The sequence below is a fragment of the Tachysurus fulvidraco genome, chromosome 2, assembly GCF_022655615.1.
Source record: "Tachysurus fulvidraco isolate hzauxx_2018 chromosome 2, HZAU_PFXX_2.0, whole genome shotgun sequence".
Classification (NCBI taxonomy): Eukaryota; Metazoa; Chordata; class Actinopteri; order Siluriformes; family Bagridae; genus Tachysurus; species Tachysurus fulvidraco.
This window is the reverse complement of record NC_062519.1, coordinates 30,737,288-30,755,301: the sequence shown is the minus strand read 5'-3', so window position 1 is coordinate 30,755,301 and position 18,014 is coordinate 30,737,288. Positions and strand designations below refer to the sequence as shown.

The following is an 18,014-nucleotide window of genomic DNA, read 5'->3' as shown; positions in this document are numbered from 1 at the left end:
CTGTCAAAGAATCTCAAGATCAAACCACAGAACTGAGCCAAACCTCACCCCGTTGATGAATAATGCCCTCATCTTATCATTAGAAAGAGAAAAGTAGTAGCGAATTATTATTCGGCAATGTATTCTTTAAAACCTGCAGGCTTGTCTATTTATCCTACAGCAGGGGTTGCCGCTACTGGACCGCGGCCCGGATGGCTGAAAAATTGGAGTCGATAAAAATGTATCAACAAAACTGCCCATAGCCCAACTCTAGCTTCTGCAGCAGACAGATCATATGCATATGATCATCTGTCAATTATTTTGCTCAACAGAGCAAAAATACTAATTATAGAGAGAGAGGTAAAGCCAGCAAAAAGGGTTTTTGAAAGCAGTTTTGATTATACTGTCTCTTCAGACCTGCATAGTGATTATTAAAGATGATTAGACAGAAAAGGACACAAGTATTCTCTGCTACAAAATCCAAAACAAATACCTCATCTGCTCCAAGTAGTGGTGTACATTGGAATGAAAAGTTGCAGGATTTGGTGGACTTTGAGGTCTTTCAAATTAAAAAAAAAAAATCAGTAACATAAATGTAAATCTCAAAAAGAAATTAGGGTAAAGGTAGGCATTGAGGATTTCCAGGAAAAAGATGCTTGGCTAGTGCTAGGAAAATTTTCTGATGCACTTTCTGAAAATCTGCTTACTGACGAAGCAGTGGGAGTGTTTTAGAGGGAGTGAGGATGGAGGTGATGCGAGATGGACGAGGTAGGAAGGTCACCTGTGATGCCATCTGCTGCAGATGGTGACAACTATGCCAAATACTGAAAAACGTGGTGACAGACACGACTCTGTGAGGCATGAATCAGAGAGAATGAGCAAGACAAGAAAGACTGAGAGTTAGAGAGCAAAAAAGATCTGATGTAATAAGCATCCCGAAACCACCTCTGTCATTCAGCTGAAGTAGTTAATCTTCGTATAATAGTAAACTTTTTGTATTGTGTTTATTATGTTCTGCAAAGCTGCTTTGAGACAATGTCCACTGTTAAAAGCGCTATATAAATAAAATTTGAATTGAAATGAACTGAATTGAGGCCAGGGACATGACGCTGAGCAAAGCTGAAAGGAATATTTCAGACTGTGAATTTAGAGTGGCAGGTGGGCTTCAGAGTGACAAAGAGTGGAAACAGGTAACGAGAGATTTTAAGCAGCCACCTATAAGCTGAGCAGACATGCAAAGGAAATGGAGAGAGAGAGAGAGAGAGAGAGAGAGAGAGAGAGAGAGAGAGAGAGAGAGAGAGAGAGAGAGAGAGAGAGAGAGAGAGAGAGAGAGAGAGAGAGAGAGTTGGTAAGTTTTCCTAGGGGCAAAGAAGTTTTCACTTGGCAGCATCACAGAAAAATTAATTATTGAAATCACCCTGTCATGTTCAACCCAAGTCTATCAAAATTAAGAGGTGTTGGCGAGGACACGCTTTGGAGACATACTCTTAAAAAGATTACATGAAGCCAAAAATCACTCAGCAAATAAATCACGGGGATTGAAAATAGAAATATATGAGGAGGACATGATTTACGGGTAGTAGTACCAAGAATTGGTTCATATGGTCTGGGACTGGACTAATTTAATTCTCCTTAAGTTTAGGGAACAAAAAATCTGTTTCTGAAAGTAAACTGAACTACAATCACACGCTGAATCATTTGCATGTCTTTCTCAAGTTTCCTGTTTTTAGTTTTTCTAGATCATTTTGTTCATTTTTGGAGATAAAACGTTAAAACATCAACATGCACCCATATGTTTTGAGCTGTGCAAAGTATATTTTAACTGTTGTTATGTTTAAAATGGCGTCATGGTAAAACTTAACAGACAATACCAGCTGTATACTGAGCACTGCAGCTAGGGGCACTATAATCAGCTGAAGGCATAAGCTAGCTTTTCATGTCCAATGTTATAGCAGACCAGAAGTATGATGAGGTTCTTGTGTAGCTGGTTTATTTGCATATAGTGTATACAACAAGTAGTTCTGATCCACTAAGCTGAGTGGAAGAAGTGCTGTCCCAAGGGTGCTGAAATTTAGTACAGTAGCACTGGTGCATTTCACTGTGTCTATTCCTCCACTTGTCCTGTGTTCATGACATAAAATTACAATACTAGCAACAGTTACTCCATCTAACACTGAAACTGTTACTACATTTACAATGGTCAATAATTCACTCTATGTGTTACATGTTAACTTGCAATACTTAATCTAGTTGTGGCTTATTTGGGAACTGTTTTTGTAGATGGAGCAAAAATGACAAAAAATTTTTTAACATATTGTGTCTGAAATGTCCGTTACTAGTGAAGTTCAGGTTAATGTCTGTTACTGTCTGAGATTCTGTTATTGTCTGGAAATGCCAGTTTCCACCAATTTTTCCACCCAAAAACATGCAGTTGGTGGAATGGATAGGCTAAACTCTCTGTGGGTGTGAATGTGTTTGGTACCTGTGATGGGTTTGCATACTATCCATTGTGGATGACTGCTTTGAGTTCATAGGCAGGCTTGAGATCCAGAACAAAGCACTTACAGAAGATTAATTATTTACCAAAAATTTGGAGCAAAACAGAAAATTGTGTGCATTTTATTTTGGTCAGTTTTTTTTTATTCCAGTTCACATAATAATGCAAAATAATTTCCTTGATATATTCTGGTGTCTGGTATAATGATTGCAGAGAAAGAATCAAGAAATCAACTTATTTTAAAGTGCAGATATTTTGACTGAAAATGCAGAGAGCTCCCAATATCTAACTTTTTTAACCAACACCAAGATGGTGTTGGTCGTCTATAAAAACATTCCATTATATTCTGCCTCCCCAAAATATCACAAAATAACAAGCAGCCTGTGGTAATGTGCCATTACGAAAAGAAAAGTAATGCAAAATAGCATGCTTTCGGACTCATTCCATATACCTTAATATAGATTCTTTACCAGAGTATTATTGTGCTTTAGCCATGGACCTGGGGAAAAACAGAGGCCTCATTTATTGAGCAATAACCCAGTGTGTGTGTTGAGGCGAGCAAAAACACAAAGCAAGGGATTTTTCAGGCGCTGAAGAGACCGCAACGGGATGAGCAGGGATATTCTGGGCGACACATACTCTCACTGGACAGGGTGTGTGGTGGCTGGTGGTTTTAGAGGGTGTTAGAGAGCAGTGTAATAGAGGGTCTGGGTGTAGTCTGGGCACGGTTTGGCCGGACGCATGGGGCTGGCTGTTTTTAGAGTGTATTACAGTGGAGGAGTGTGGGAAAATGACTGCCACTGCTGGTGGGAGATTTGGGAGATATGGGGGTTATCTGATTATCCGCTTCCTCTGAGGAGCTTGGGGAGACATAGATAAGAGAAGCTGAATAAAAAAGTGGGGTTATATATCACAACTTGCTAACTCGTTTCACATCTTGATGTTCAGTGTATAAAAGATACACAGAAATACGTTACACTCTGTGTAACCTAGTGAACCAGTGTCAATGTATTTATTGACTGTTCTATGTCGCTCTGGATAAGGGCATCTGCCAAATGCCATAAATGTAAATTTATTCAGCTGTACTGAATAAAAAAAAGTAACACTTTTTACAAAAAAAAAGAAAAAGAAAAAAAAAGATTTATTTGTATTTATGTAGCTATTTTTTTTTTTTTTTGTGGAAAATAATCAATGAATAAATGTATAAATAAATAATTAGAGAGAGAGAGAGAGAGAGAGAGAGAGAGAAAAATATGTGGAGATTTATGACGTAAACTGGTACAACGAACACGGGTTCTGGCATGGTGGAGTCGGGGTTGGAGGAGGGAGTTTAGATCGCTGCAGCAGCGAAGGGCTAGAAAGCGGCTCAATGAATGGGATTTTAAATGGTCAGGTAATATGGATGTTGTAACCGGATTGGTGTGCATCGTGGACAGCTGATTAACAGCTGATGCACACTTAACGACGTGGCCTGCCAGAACTAACGTGAAGCTTGATTTCTCTTAACTTAACTGAACTTAATTGCTACAATTTCTGTTTTCTTTGCCTTAATTTTGCTTAATTTTCTTCATCGCTTTTCTCTTTACTTGTTTTTGCTTTTTTTCTCACTCTTTCCTCACTAACATCTGCCGGTCCTTTTTATAAAAACCTGTCCGGTCGGCATATCAGATGAGGTGTAGTCGCACAAGTTAAAATTTTTTAACGGCTCCAACGCTCAAAATGGATCCGAAAATTACGGATCCGCAGATAGTCGGCACCTCAAGCAGCCCCTTTGTAACTCTCCATAGGATATGAATGACTTCCGGTTTATCGAACGTCGTTTGTCGTGTGCAGTGGAAAGGCGGCTTTAACCGAGTGAGAAGCGGGAAGCTGACGTGGGGGACACAGAGCACATGTGGTTGTTGGGGATCTTCGGCGGCGGTGGCTCGGATGCTCATGTCAAAAATTTTTGCTCGTATCTCAAGGCAAAAATTTGGTCGAATCATAGCTCGTATCTCAAAAAATTCGTATGTCAAACCACTCGTATCTCGAGGTATCACTGTATTTATTAACACAATATGCAAATTAGGGTAGAGAGGAATTTTTATAGATTACAAAAAGCCTCTTCATTTTAATAATTGATTTTAAAAATGCCTATTTTAAGTCTTAATGTTTCAGCCTGTTTTTGGTGGATATATTAAACAATAGCTAACATGAAAAAAACTAATCTAATACCTAAGCACGTTTTCACTATTTAAAATTGCATTTCTTCTTCATCATCTTCTTATTATTATTTTTATTATTATTATTATAATTTTTCGTTCAACACTTCACAAGGGCTAATTAGAATAACAAGCACAAAGGCCACGCCTTCTTCACATGGACTGACAGGCACAAAGGCAACGCCTTCTTCACAGGGACTGACAGGCACAAGGCCACGCCTTCTTCACAGGGACTGACAGGCACAAGGCCACGCCTTTTTCACAGGGACTGACAGGCACAAAGGCAACGCCTTCTTCACAGGGACTGACAGGCACAAGGCCACGCCTTCTTCACAGGGTCTGACACACAAGGCCATGGCTTCTTCAAAGGGTCTGACAGGCACAAAGGCCACGCCTTCTTCACAGGGACTGAAAGGCACAAGGCCACGCCTTCTTCACAGGGTCTGACACGCACAAGGCCATGGCTTCTTCACAGGATCTGACAGGCACAAAGGCCATGCCTTCTTCACAGGGACTGAAAGGCACAAGGCCACGCCTTCTTCACAGGGTCTGACACGCACAAGGCCATGGCTTCTTCACAGGATCTGACAGGCACAAAGGCCACGCCTTCTTCACAGGGACTGACAGGCACAAAGGCCACGACTTCTTCACAGGGACTGATAAGCAAAAAATGCCACGCCTCCTTCACAATATATCCTTTAGTCAGGAAGGAGTGTTTGTGTAATCTAATAAATGTAATGCATAGATCTCTCTCCCTCTGTCTCCCTCTCTCTTTCACACACACATAAACACACACAAGGTTTTATTACCACAGACAAGATTTATTCAAGAGCCCTTTTTTTTTTACTTTAGATTAAAAACGTCTCGTCTACTTATTGATTTATGGGAAAGGGTCGGCATGGGAGAGGAGACTGTGTGTGTGTGTGTGTGTGTGTGTGTGTGTGTGTGTGTGTGTGTGTGTGTGTGTGTGTGTGTGTGTGTGTGTGTCTGTGTGTGTTGGGAGAAGGGGATGACATCATGCTTTTAACAATCTTCTGTAAAAAAAAAAATAATAAAATAAAATAAAATAAAAAAGGGAGAACATGCCCACTAGATTTGGGGGAGAGTTCATGAAGAAAGATAAAAGTGGGGATAGAGTAGAGAGAGAGAGAGCAAGAGAAAGAGAGAAAGAAAAAAGAGAAAAAAGAGTGTACTTACATGTTCAGACAGTTGCAGAGCCACCTGCTTATTGTGTTTGTGTGTGTTGTGTAAATGTTTACTTGTGTGTGCATATGTGGGGTTTAATGCTTTGAAGATCTCATCAAAACAGGTGCATGTATGAAAGACTTCGTAATTAAGATGCAATTAGCTCAGAGACTGGGGATACAGAAGGAACCATCCAATCAGCACTGGCCACAGAGTGTGTGTGTGTGTGTGTGTGTGTGTGTGTGTGTGTGTGTGTGTGTGTGTGTGTGTGTGTGTGTGTGTGTGTGTGTGTGTGTAAGATATAGAATGGTATTTACAGTCATGGACCAGAGGGAGACCGACTTTGCCTTGCATGATCTCAGTGTCGCACACTTGAATTGAAAGAGTAAGAAAATGACTATCTTTCAGGACTGCTTTCTTCACATGTACATATGTTTACAGGTTTATGTTTTTAATATTTCATACTGAAGCCTGGAAGAAATTCCCCAAAAGCCTGAAGTTCTCACAAAATATTAATGTTTCTAAATATGGCTGAATCAATGGAAGCTTATACAGTAGAAAATGCTAAGTGCAATTAGTCTTTAACCATTAATTAATGCAACATATCTGAGAAAAAGGTTTCTACAGTCTCAATATCTGCATAAAGTACAGGTATGTGAATGCTAGCTAAATAGTTATCCTCAATTTGCAAGCTTTTCTAAGAGAAAAAATATTGTGCATTTATTTGCATAGAGTCTATTTTTAGTAATTTATTAACAAATCTGAGGTAAATGTAAATATTATGAATAATTATATTTGGTTTGTAGTGTTATAAGACTCATAGCTAACGTGGAACCTGCCTAAATTGTCATCCTCTGATGCTAAGTGCAATTTGTGTTATTCTTTTTTTAAGTAATTCACCAATATATCTGAGGGTAATGTTAATATTCCTGTCTAGTTTCTGCTGTCATTTTGCCTTTATAGTGTCTGTATACAAATGTGAAATAATTTGCTTCAGTCATTAGCTAGTTTATGCTTGGCGTCAATGATTTCTAGTTTCCTAGCAACAGTGTTCTCATACGAATTGCATACATATACCCAAGTTTTATGAAAACACCAATGTGACACTATTAATTTTAATACAGCTAAAATTTTGGGATATAAAATTTACATGAAAGGCTCTTATAACCCTCAGCCTGCCTGAGAGGAAAAAACTTTCTCAGAACTGTGGAAAAAAAAGGAAGAGAAAGGGAATGCTGATAACCTAAAATCATTAGTTGGGGTGAGAGAACTCTAACAAGGGAGAAAGAAAGAGAGCAGGAGAAAGAAAGAGAGGTGGCAGACATAGCAATCATAACCTCCGCTGAAGAAAAAAAAATCCTGTGCAGGACGGGGATATGAAAGGAAAGAGGACAAAGCATGAGAACGGCTGCTGAATGGATAAAGACAGAGAAGAAAAGAGAGAGGTTTCTGTTGTTTCTGAGGTTGAGGTGAATAAAGGATCAGTGAGGCAAGCTGGACTGATTACATACTTGCTCAGAGACAAACATCAGTCAGGCGCTTGGCTTTACTGTCCCAACCCATGCAGAGTAAAGAGGGGGAAAAAATTACTCAAGCAAACAAAGACATGGACAAGTGGCCAGCACCTCTTCCTCTCATTCTATATCCTTATATCTCCTGATCTTTCTTTTCTCATCACCTGAATTATACATGTTTTTACCTGGAGTCAGTGAAGGGGAACAGAGGGCTTTTACTCCCCCCCTTTCACGCTCTCATTCCACTGCCTGCTTGTTTTTAGCTAAGAACCAGTACAGAACGAATCTTAAAGTCAGAGCGCGTGAGAGCCAGGGCAAATAAAAGACAAACTTGAAAAGCATCCGCATCCACTTAAGTGTGTTGAATAAAGACCCTGTATTTTAGAAGTAAATAAATACTATATACAGTGAACACTTTAATGTGGGAAGCTGGTCCAAACCGGTTTACTACACTGCAAGCTCCAAGCTACAGCACTGTTTCCTGATTCTGACCCTTAAATTCACCTCTGCACTGCACAATTTCTTGCGCTAACACAAATCATAAACTTATTTAAAAAGGCTTTGATGAGTGTGGATACTCTACAGTGTGTGCTCATGTTTATCGTCTATCTTCTAGACTCCTAAAAGGATGTGACCTGCAAGCTAGTGAGGTAAAACATGGATAAAATCTCTCAATGAATCACTTCATTTTGCAAACTCTTTTACCCTCAAACCATGAATTCGGATATTCGTTTATGTTGATATTATTCAGCATCAGTGCAGTCATTAAAAATAAGCCATGGTGCCATATGCATGTACAGAAAGCATTAAGGAAATGCTGTTGTGTTATCAAATCCCTCCCACACTTTTAGTTACTTTAAAAATCATTAAAGCTATATAAGACTAAGGTCCATTGTTAAGAAAAGAATAAACAGCTACATGTTAGCTAGCAATTTCATTATCCACAGTCATTAGCAAGTACATGCTTGGTGTCAATATTTCCCTGTTACCTAGCAACAGCCTAGAAATTTACCTACTTGAGCAACAAGCATTGTTCTGTTTTTCTTCCAATATCATAAGTACACATAACCAAAATTACAATACACAAAATGGTTATAAGGAGTTATTATTAAATGAAATATAAAAATGTAAGGAATGATGTGAACTGAGAAATGGGAAAAGTTGACGACAGATGCTGCTAATACAGTTTATGTGTTTTATCTACAGGCTTAATGAGTTTACCCTCAAAGTGCAGCTGCCTTTAATAAAGCACTCATTAGGAGTCCTATTAGGATCTGAGAGTGGCCATGTAGTAAAATGTAGATTTAAGTCTTTGCTGGAAGACATCTTTGATGTTTTATTCATTTATTTATTTAAGTGCGATTCCACATTTTTTCCTGAATGTTAGGACAAAAATATTTTACAGGTATTATGCTCAAAATCAGTTTAACACACGCTCTAAATATTCTAGTCAGTCAATATCTACAGTAGGCTTTGGTGTCAGATCTGGGATCAGTTACCTGTGTCCATGTGAACATGCTGATTTAAAGCAGTCAAAAGCACTGCAAGTTCACCACAGCATGCATGAAGAAATAACAAACACACTTCCAAGTTAAGAGGCTTTCAAAGCGAGCTCTGGCTGACATTTTGTTTGGACTTACACAAGGCAAGCGAGCCACCGAGCAGCGGAGACAGCAGCAGGCTGCTCACACACAGCAGCGCGGCCATGTTGGGAACCATTCTGCACATGACCTTTGACCTGGCAAAAGAGCCACGGTCCCACACGAAGCAGGGGAGGGGATGGGGTGGGGTGGTGTGAGGGCGTCAGCACGCTGGATGTTTAACACTCTGCAAAAGAGAAAAATATTACAGTCTGTTAGCAAGATTTGTTTCTGCTTTACTGAAAAATCTTCAACAGCTACATGTGATTTATGGCAACCTTTTAGCAGTCAGGGCAACTTTATCTATAATATATATTTCTATATAACTGTTTAAATATTAAACTCCTCTTTTAAATACGTACAATTTTGGCTTTTTATTCCTGAACTTTACACTGAAATTACACATTAGATTTAAGATGATGTTATTTATAGGTTCTTGTATGATGCATTCATTTCATCTTCGTTAAATTGGGAAGAAATGGAAGCAGCCCCAAGTTCTTGGGATAATTGTGCAAATATTATGACTGTACTCCAATACATAAATATTCCCCTTAATCAACTACTGTTATGCAACTCTTTTGAAATAATCAGAAATAAGAGGAGATTGATGAGATAAAAATGAGCAAGGAACTCACACACACCCACACACAAACACACACACACACACACACACACACACACACACACACACACACACACACACACACACACAAATTTATCCAGTAAAAACTCTTCATTTCTTGAGCTATTTTATTACATTATTGGAAAAATATATAAATATACATAAATCAAAAGTGCTGGCCATGTGTTTGAAACTGCCAGGAACTAGGTGACAGGTGTATATAAAGTCCTCAACACTGTGACAGTTATAAGCTCTGGGCATTGAAGCACGTTACATCTCGGATGTTATAAAATGTACAAAATTGCACAGTTTAAGGCAAGATCAACGGCATACAGTGAAGTGACAGGATCAAACTTTTTGCCTCCAAGCAGACAGAACTCAGGGGGTACGTCTTATAAGTGTGTCAGTTTATAATTCCAGGAACTTCCATGTGGATTTCAGAATCAGCGGTGGCAAGTAAAGACATTTATTTGTCTGTCATATTGGCAGGAAAAAGACAAAAACGTCCATTTCAGAGCATCGCAGTGAACAGATTTGCATTCCAGTCAAAATCCATCAATAAGTTCTCTGATATCGTGTGTACTGTGACTGATAAAAAATCAGTAGTGTTATCATGTGTGAAATTTTGCTACATAGGGTATATAGAGAAATTGTACTATATAGGGTTTGCTTATTGATATGACAGTTGTTATAGGTTTTGTACTAAATCAATTTATTTGTATGATAAAAACACATTCACACACAAGCCTTTATTTTATTTTATTTTTAAATTTTTTTTAATTAGCCCACTTACCTTCAATTACAACAAAGATAGATACAATGTACATATGTAGGTATGCTTGCATTTCTGAAACTGTGTCAATAAATAGTTACATTTAATATTGTGAAAAGCCAGAAGAAACGTCAGAAGTCTTGTTATCACTCATGTTATAGCGGCTACTTAACAGTCTTTTCCTCACCAGACTCTTATTTTCAAAACTTTAAATCTACGGTTACGAAGCACTGACGATAGACTTCTTCCAAAACAAAGTTAAATAAAGGTCCTGTCACAGAAAGCTTCCCCATATCAACAGATACACATTATTATTTGTTAAATAATACATTTAATCCATCTATTATTGAGCTTAGATTGTGCAAAGTGTCTGCCAAACAACTCCATTTTACAACATAAATGATAATATATTCGAGAACGTTTCTGTCGTCCACATTCATATCATCCTCTGTTGGAAGTGTCAGAAATGTGACCTTCATTTACACCCCTAGGATAATACATGATTATGGTTAATAATCCTAATTATCCCTATTGACTTACTATTCAAAATGTCTTACTTTTAAAAAGACCAGAACTAAAGTTATATGAGGTGACTGATAATAAGATAAGACTGATGATAAGACTGGGGGTTCATTAACTTTCTTTCAAGTAGCCTGATATGTCAGACCAACCCCAACTCCTATTACTTTCTCACACACTCACACTCACACACACACACACACACACACACACACACACACACACACACACACACACACACACACACACACACACACACACACACACACACACACACACACACACTCCTCTCTTATCTCCAGTTCCCATTATTCACTAATCTGCTAATCTTGTAATTAAAGAGACACCTATTGATATTTCCGCTCACAACAAATTGCTATTAATCCTCTGTGAGTGACTCTGTTGATGGGGTTGTAGAACAAGAGATGAGAAATGCTATATGCTCTTAGCTGGCGCTTTTTTAAAAGACGATAAGCATGTGCCGTGCTAATTGCTAACACTTCATATTTCACATGGCCAATGACAGTATGATGACTAACTTACGTTTTCTAGCTGTCCTCAGATTTTAATTAGCTACACATTACAATACCTTACTATTCATTTACCTATGACCTTAGCTAGCTTGGCTGTATTAGGTGCAAAATATAAACAATACAACAGTTTGCCTTGGGTGAGACTGCTGGTTAAGAAATGTAGCTTCCAGGAAAAGTTACACAATATATTAGCTAACGTAAGTTCGCTTGCTAGGAAACGTGGTTCCTGGTGTCAGTGAGTTAGTGTTAGTGAGTTAGCATTAGGTTACTAATTTATAACACAAAATATATAGATATTTGTATTGTGTAAAATCAGTGTTTAATAAAATGGGAACACCAATTCGATGTTTGCTAATATTTGAATCGAACGCAAGCTTGCTGACCTTCAGATCCTAGCTGCTGTCACCTAAAAAAAGCTAATAAAGATGACTTTATCGCGACACTTTACATAACATGCCGCAGTACTCACAGACACACACGTGTCTGCACTTCCTATACCTACCCGGAGGGTGCACTCTACGCACCGCACACTCTTACAATAAGCCTTTTATGCTTTCTCCCTTGAGATCTCCACTCGGCACAATGACTTACACACACATACCTATACACACACACACACACAAATACGCGTGTGTCAATCTGGCCCTTTGTTTGCGAGGCCTTTCCTGAGGGCCATGCAGTCACAACGTGAGACTGAGGGCCTGCTGACAGGCAGTGTGTCAGAGAGCAGCTCTCTGTCAAAGCGCACAGCAACACCTGCATTCAGCTTCACGTTAACAAAGGACAGCAGCGGTGTGGCACAGGGACTGCAGGAGCCATGTGCCGAGAGTGCAGGAAGTGACAGAGCCTTGACTCCATGAGGCTCAGTGAGTCTGCTGTCACGTTTCCAGTCAGGTGCTAAAGAAGCAGGACACTGTTCCCTCTTTTGCTAACACTGAAATCTTCCTGCCGGAGATCTTCTTTCTTGCAGTTCTGACTCACATTTAACATGCCAGACATCATCAGCTTGCTATAAGGGATGTGGTAGCTTAGTGTTAAGTTGTTGGAACACTGCTTGGAAGGTTGTGAGTTTGATTACCAGGTTCACCAAGTGTCCACTCCTGGCCCTTGAGCAAGGCCCTTAACCCTCAATTGCTTTTATCTGGAGGCCTCGTTTTACTGCACGTGAAATCAAAATTGGACTTCCAGAACTCTCTGTACACATCTTCTGCCATCTAAAAAATATATATCTGTGCTTATTTTCAGATTGATAAACCTGGTCAAGAATATTCACTATAATTTAAATAAATGACGAGTTCTTTGAGCAAATTAAAAAATGACTTTTCATCTTCCTTCTTCAAAAAAATATTTGAAAACAATGTTTTCATCAAGTCTCTTGTGCTGTCACTATTTATTAGATTGCTTCCAGCTGAAAGACAGAGTGGCTGTGAGGAAACGCACCATTCCGTGTCCAAAAAGCCTTTAAAATAAACGAGCATAGCACTGTGCAGTGCCAAAAATAGATTTGTTTGGTTTAGGTCTGGTCAGCTAAGTTGTGTTCTGTGCATTTGATAGCTATGTACATGTACATTACAGTTAGAAACTTCAGGAGTCTGAGTAGAGTAACGTGTTACCAGCAGTAGCTGATTAATCACAGGTTTCAGTGCATTTACATCCTCTGTGCAGACAAAGTGGGATTGCTGTAGTACTATAAAGTGCTATTCAAAAATATTTTGGTGACTCAGAGTCAGACAAATGGGATGCAACCCACTAGACAGATTTTGGGAAAATAGCCAGAAATGTATTTAAATCTAATAAAAATAAATACATTTAAAAAACTACAGTGAGATTACCATCTGCTCATAAACCATGATGAACTGTGACATTATAACAACCCTATATGTGAGTATGTGATTTAAAAGATTCTGACTGCTTGAATGAAATTGACCTCCAAAAAAAGAAAGCCTGGTGACTAGTGCTGGGTAAATAGTCCACAAATTGGGGACACGTTTCTCTGTGTAAATGTGAATGAATATAAATTTTGCGGTCACAGGAATCTAGGATTGTTACTTCACCATTACTGTCAATATTGAGATAATCCTTGCTGCAGAAGCAGAAATCCAAGGGGATGAGATGCACCTGATTCCTATCAGCTTAACCCATAACCCTGAAACAGACAGAGCTGTCTCTTCCCAATGGACTAAAAATTGTATTTTTACTACCCTTGCCAAAGTACGAGGCGCTACATCAGGTCCGACTCCGTCCCCTGAACTTTTTGTTCTTCAGTGAGCAGTGCCTGGCAGTATCATCATCTCATGCAGACATGCACTCACAAAAGAGAAAAAAAAGGACGTCTGATATGCTAATCCTTCTGCACTGCAACCCCCTAGCTAAAAGCTAGCTCGTTGTCCCTGGAGAGAAGAAGCAGGTGGTGTGTCACATTCAGCTGATGCTCATCTTCCTGTTGATCACTTGCTCAAACCTCTGCACAGTCAGCTGGTAAAAGAACGCTGTCACGCTTCTTTATAGGTGAAGAGAAATGGAGGTGAGCCAGGAATATCAACAAGACTGCAAATGGATGCATCTTACACTCTGGATTACACTCTGTATATAGGTGGGGAAAACTCTCAGCGTCGTCGCTTGAACAGGTTAATAGAGGCGTCTCAGAGCACGAAATGACCAAGAGTCGCTTTTGCAAGGGGGCATCATGGGGTGGAGAACTGACGCAAAGCAAGAGGCTTAGTAATGCACCAGTTTTTCATTCAAACTTTGTGAGTTCCTGCAGTCAGATGAAATCAGTGCTGCACACACTGACTTGCCGGGTGCCTAATCCTGCGCATATCCATGCATTATTAATGCTAACATGTTTGATTGTCTGAGACAGAGTGAGAGACAGAGTAAAAGAGAGAATAAAAGTACAAAGAAAAGAGCGAGCATACTATGACGAGGCTAAACTTTAGTGAGATAAATCCAAACGAAAAATAAGTCTGCCGAACAAGCTTTTGAATTTGGCTGAAATGATATGAAGCAGGGGCGCATGGTGGCTTAGTGGTTAGCACGTTTGCCTCACACCTCCAGGGTCGAGGTTTGATTCCCACCTCCGCATTGTGTGTGTGTGGAGTTTGCATGTTCTCCCCGTGCCTCGGGGGTTTCCTCTGGGTACTCCGGTTTCCTCCCCCGGTCCAAAGACATGCATGGTAGGTTGATTGGTGTCTCTGGAAAAATGCCCAATGACGTCTGAGATAGGCACGGGCTCCCCGTGACCCGAGAAGTTTGGATAAGCGGTAGAAAATGAATGAATGAATGAATGAATGAATGATATGAAGTAACATTAATGTTAGAAAAAGTATCTGATTAAAAAAAAAACAATATCATCAATTTAGTTTTATTTCATGAGAAATAATATTGTCTTAAACAGTAAAGTGTGAGGTACAAATTGTTCACTAGTGTGTACAAACGAATGTGGTTTAAAAAGGGGGTGGGGGTGTGAATGGGAGCTGCAGAGCCACAGTGCTGTGTGTAAGGCGTCTACGTTTATGTGAGTTATGATTATGAAAACTGCAGAGCTATTTATCCTTAGGGAGAAAGAGGCGCTGACACATGGCAACGTTTCCCAGCTCTGCCTGCGGCTTAGACCTGCAGGCACTCTAGGGGTCTGTGTGTGTGTGTGTGTGTGTGTGTGTGTGTGTGTGTGTGTGTGTGTGTGTGTGTGTGTGTGTATGTGTGTTCATTCAAATGGAAGGCTTGTCGTGTTGGACCATAAAAGTAGCAAAGGAAGGCCTGTGCATGCAGCAAATATGCATATGAAAATGTGAACGATACAAAAGGAATGCAGCATAGGCATCAAATAAAGAAGCAGATGCAGCAGGAAGACAAACAGAAGCAGAAAAGAAAACTTGTGCATGTGTGTGTGTGTGTGTGTGTGTGTGTGTGTGTGTGTGTGTGTGTGTGTGTGTGTGTGTGTGTGATTTGTGATACCTGTGTGGGGAACAAGTGTCCTCATGTTGATAGGAAAAGCTTTGATAGAATAACACATTGTGTTCCTGAATTTTAAGCTTTCACAGAGAATGGCCACTCTTAAATATAGAAAGTGTGTGTGTGTGTGTGTGTGTGTGTGTGTGTGTGTGTGTGTGTGTGTGTGTGTGTGTGTGTGTGTGTGTGTGTGTGTACGCGCGTGTGTGTGTGTGTGTGTGTGTGTGTGCACGTGTGTGTGTGTGTGTGCGCGCGCGTGTGTGTGTGTGTGTGTGCGCTTGTGTGTGTGTGTGTGTGTGTGCGTGTGTGTGTGTGTAAGCTCTGGGTAATAAGTGTGAAGTCAGAAGCCAGTTTGTGGTCTCTTGTGTGTCAGATCATGTGAATTAAACAGAACAAAGTCATACCGAGCTTCCAATTAAAACTCCAGATTCAGAGCTCTAGAGACTGACTCAGTGCAGAGAGCAAATAAGCAACTCTGAGTATTTATCTGTCCTGAAGGTGCACAAGCTGTACATATAATCAACGATTAGCACTATGTAGGATACAGATAAAGAGGTAATACAACACAAATGGTTAATCAGTATAAAACTGATACTTCTCATTTATAGGAGTCAGTGAATTCTCCTTGGGAAAAATGAAGTAATAACTTCAGGATGGACTGCAGTCATTTTTCCTCCCCATTTATAACACAAAACACATTTCACTTGCTGTATCAGTCAAACACTGTACAAGACAAGGCCTCAGTATTAAAAACAAAGTGATGAAACTCCTGATTGTATAATCTGCAGTGTTAGATTGCTACTCTCCTGCATGTTTGCCATTTTATTGTATATGACGGCTATCAAATGCAACCGAAGAACATGGCCTTGCAGTTCATAACTAAACCAAACACATGTCTATTTTTGGATTAAGCTATAAGCTATGGTACAGACTGCTGGTTAGACCTTCCTCACAACTCTCCTTTGTCTCATCAACATGAAAAATGCTGATTTTAAAATATCTTAAAATGTATTTCTATGGTGAAAAAATAGATTTTTAAGATTTTTCTGCCTCCTATTGACGTTATATATACAAGGGCACCTTTGTACAAAGAAACCTTTTTTCTTGTCACTTGTAAGCGCTACCAGCTTGTCTGTTTTCAGATGGCTGATTAATACTGTGCTATTTTTAGACTGCATTTCCATACCATGTGAATTACCATGTGAATTCAAGTCCAAGTGTAAACCGTTCAATACTACGTGTCCATGCCTCAGCCTTCCACACAACTATGTTTACTTTTTAATTCACATATAAAGCATATTATTGGATTCAAGTAGGTTAAAGAAGGTTGATGAAAAGCCTCTATCATAGTGCCTAATTGAATCGATGAAGCAGACAGTGTTCATTCTTCCACTGACATAAAAACCCAAAGAAACCCAAAAGCCATTAAATGAAATGAGGCAAACAAGCCTAATTGTGCATGAAGGGACTGTCGATTGTCCTTAATGTGACTCGAAGTGCGGCATGAGGCCAAATTACTTCAGGTTGTCATGTTCCTCTAAATCACTAAGCAGGTCCCACTTTGGGCTGTTGAGTGTGAGTGTGGATGTGGATGTTACTCTCTAGCACATCTCGATGGAACAGATCCGGTCAATTAAGCAAGAGAGTTGGGCCAAAGCAAATCAAATCAAATGGGTACTCAAAATGCTAGGGTTTGAGGGAAGAGATGTTAGAAAGCAGTATAACAAGTAAAATGGGGAACGTACATAGAAGACAAAGCACCATCAGAGTGAAAAGTAGCTAAATAATCCCAGCTTGCTAATAAGAGGAAATGAATACTGAACAAATACAGTATGATACATGTAACATATAACAATGTCGGGCACAAATGATATGTTGGTTTTATAGCTCAGTGTGGGTGAATTCTCTGAAGCGAAAGTGCATGTTGATTTTGCTCTAATAGCAGATTCACCTCTAACATAAATGATAAGTTTAGATTAATGCAGTATTTAAATACATCATCGTCTCCACAGTAGCTCAATCACAGGGATTTGTACGATGGATGTGCCACATAATAAACAGCGTAAAAAAAAAAAAAACACACATAAGAACTGGATGAAATGGTACAGCTTTCTGTAATGAGACAATTATTTTTGAAAGGGGTTTCCAGTGTTGGTGGTTTGTAATTTATTTTGTCTTATTAACTTCAAAAAAGGGCAGAACCTTCACTTATAGTTGAACCGGTCATAAAATAATTCCCTAACATTAAAAGTAACTGTGAATGGTAAAATATGAAAAATGCAGTTGCTGGCAAACTGCTATGATGTAAGAGGAATAACACACTTTTACACACTTTGGGCTTTCATAAGAAAATACACATCATTCCACATCACTAATTATTTACTGTTTTTTTTTTGTCTTTTATCCCTTAATAAAACCACAATATTTCCACTGGACTTTTAGGCATTCTGTGCAATCTAGAAATAAATTCTAAATGTTTGTGAAGAAGCTGAGTTGCTCATAGGGATTTTTCTCAAATCAGCATTGTCTAGAGAACAATGAGACAGTGATCTGAGTACAGAAATCCTCTAAAGATCACGGCGGCTCTGTGCCATCTCACAC

The 18,014-nt window shown here is 39.3% G+C and overlaps 1 protein-coding gene across 33 annotated transcripts in view; it reads right to left on the bottom strand.

The window, feature by feature from the left end:
* ptprsa (protein tyrosine phosphatase receptor type Sa) overlaps nucleotides 1-18,014 on the bottom strand; it is a 208,282-nt gene that overhangs the window by 107,911 nt on the left and 82,357 nt on the right. For all 33 annotated transcript variants that reach the window (XM_047805163.1, XM_047805173.1, XM_027159581.2 and 30 more), the window contains one exon: nucleotides 9,017-9,203. In XM_047805163.1, coding sequence (XP_047661119.1) covers nucleotides 9,017-9,104 — 88 coding nt within the window. In that variant the 5' untranslated portion in view covers nucleotides 9,105-9,203. The remainder of the gene's footprint in view (nucleotides 1-9,016; nucleotides 9,204-18,014) is intronic.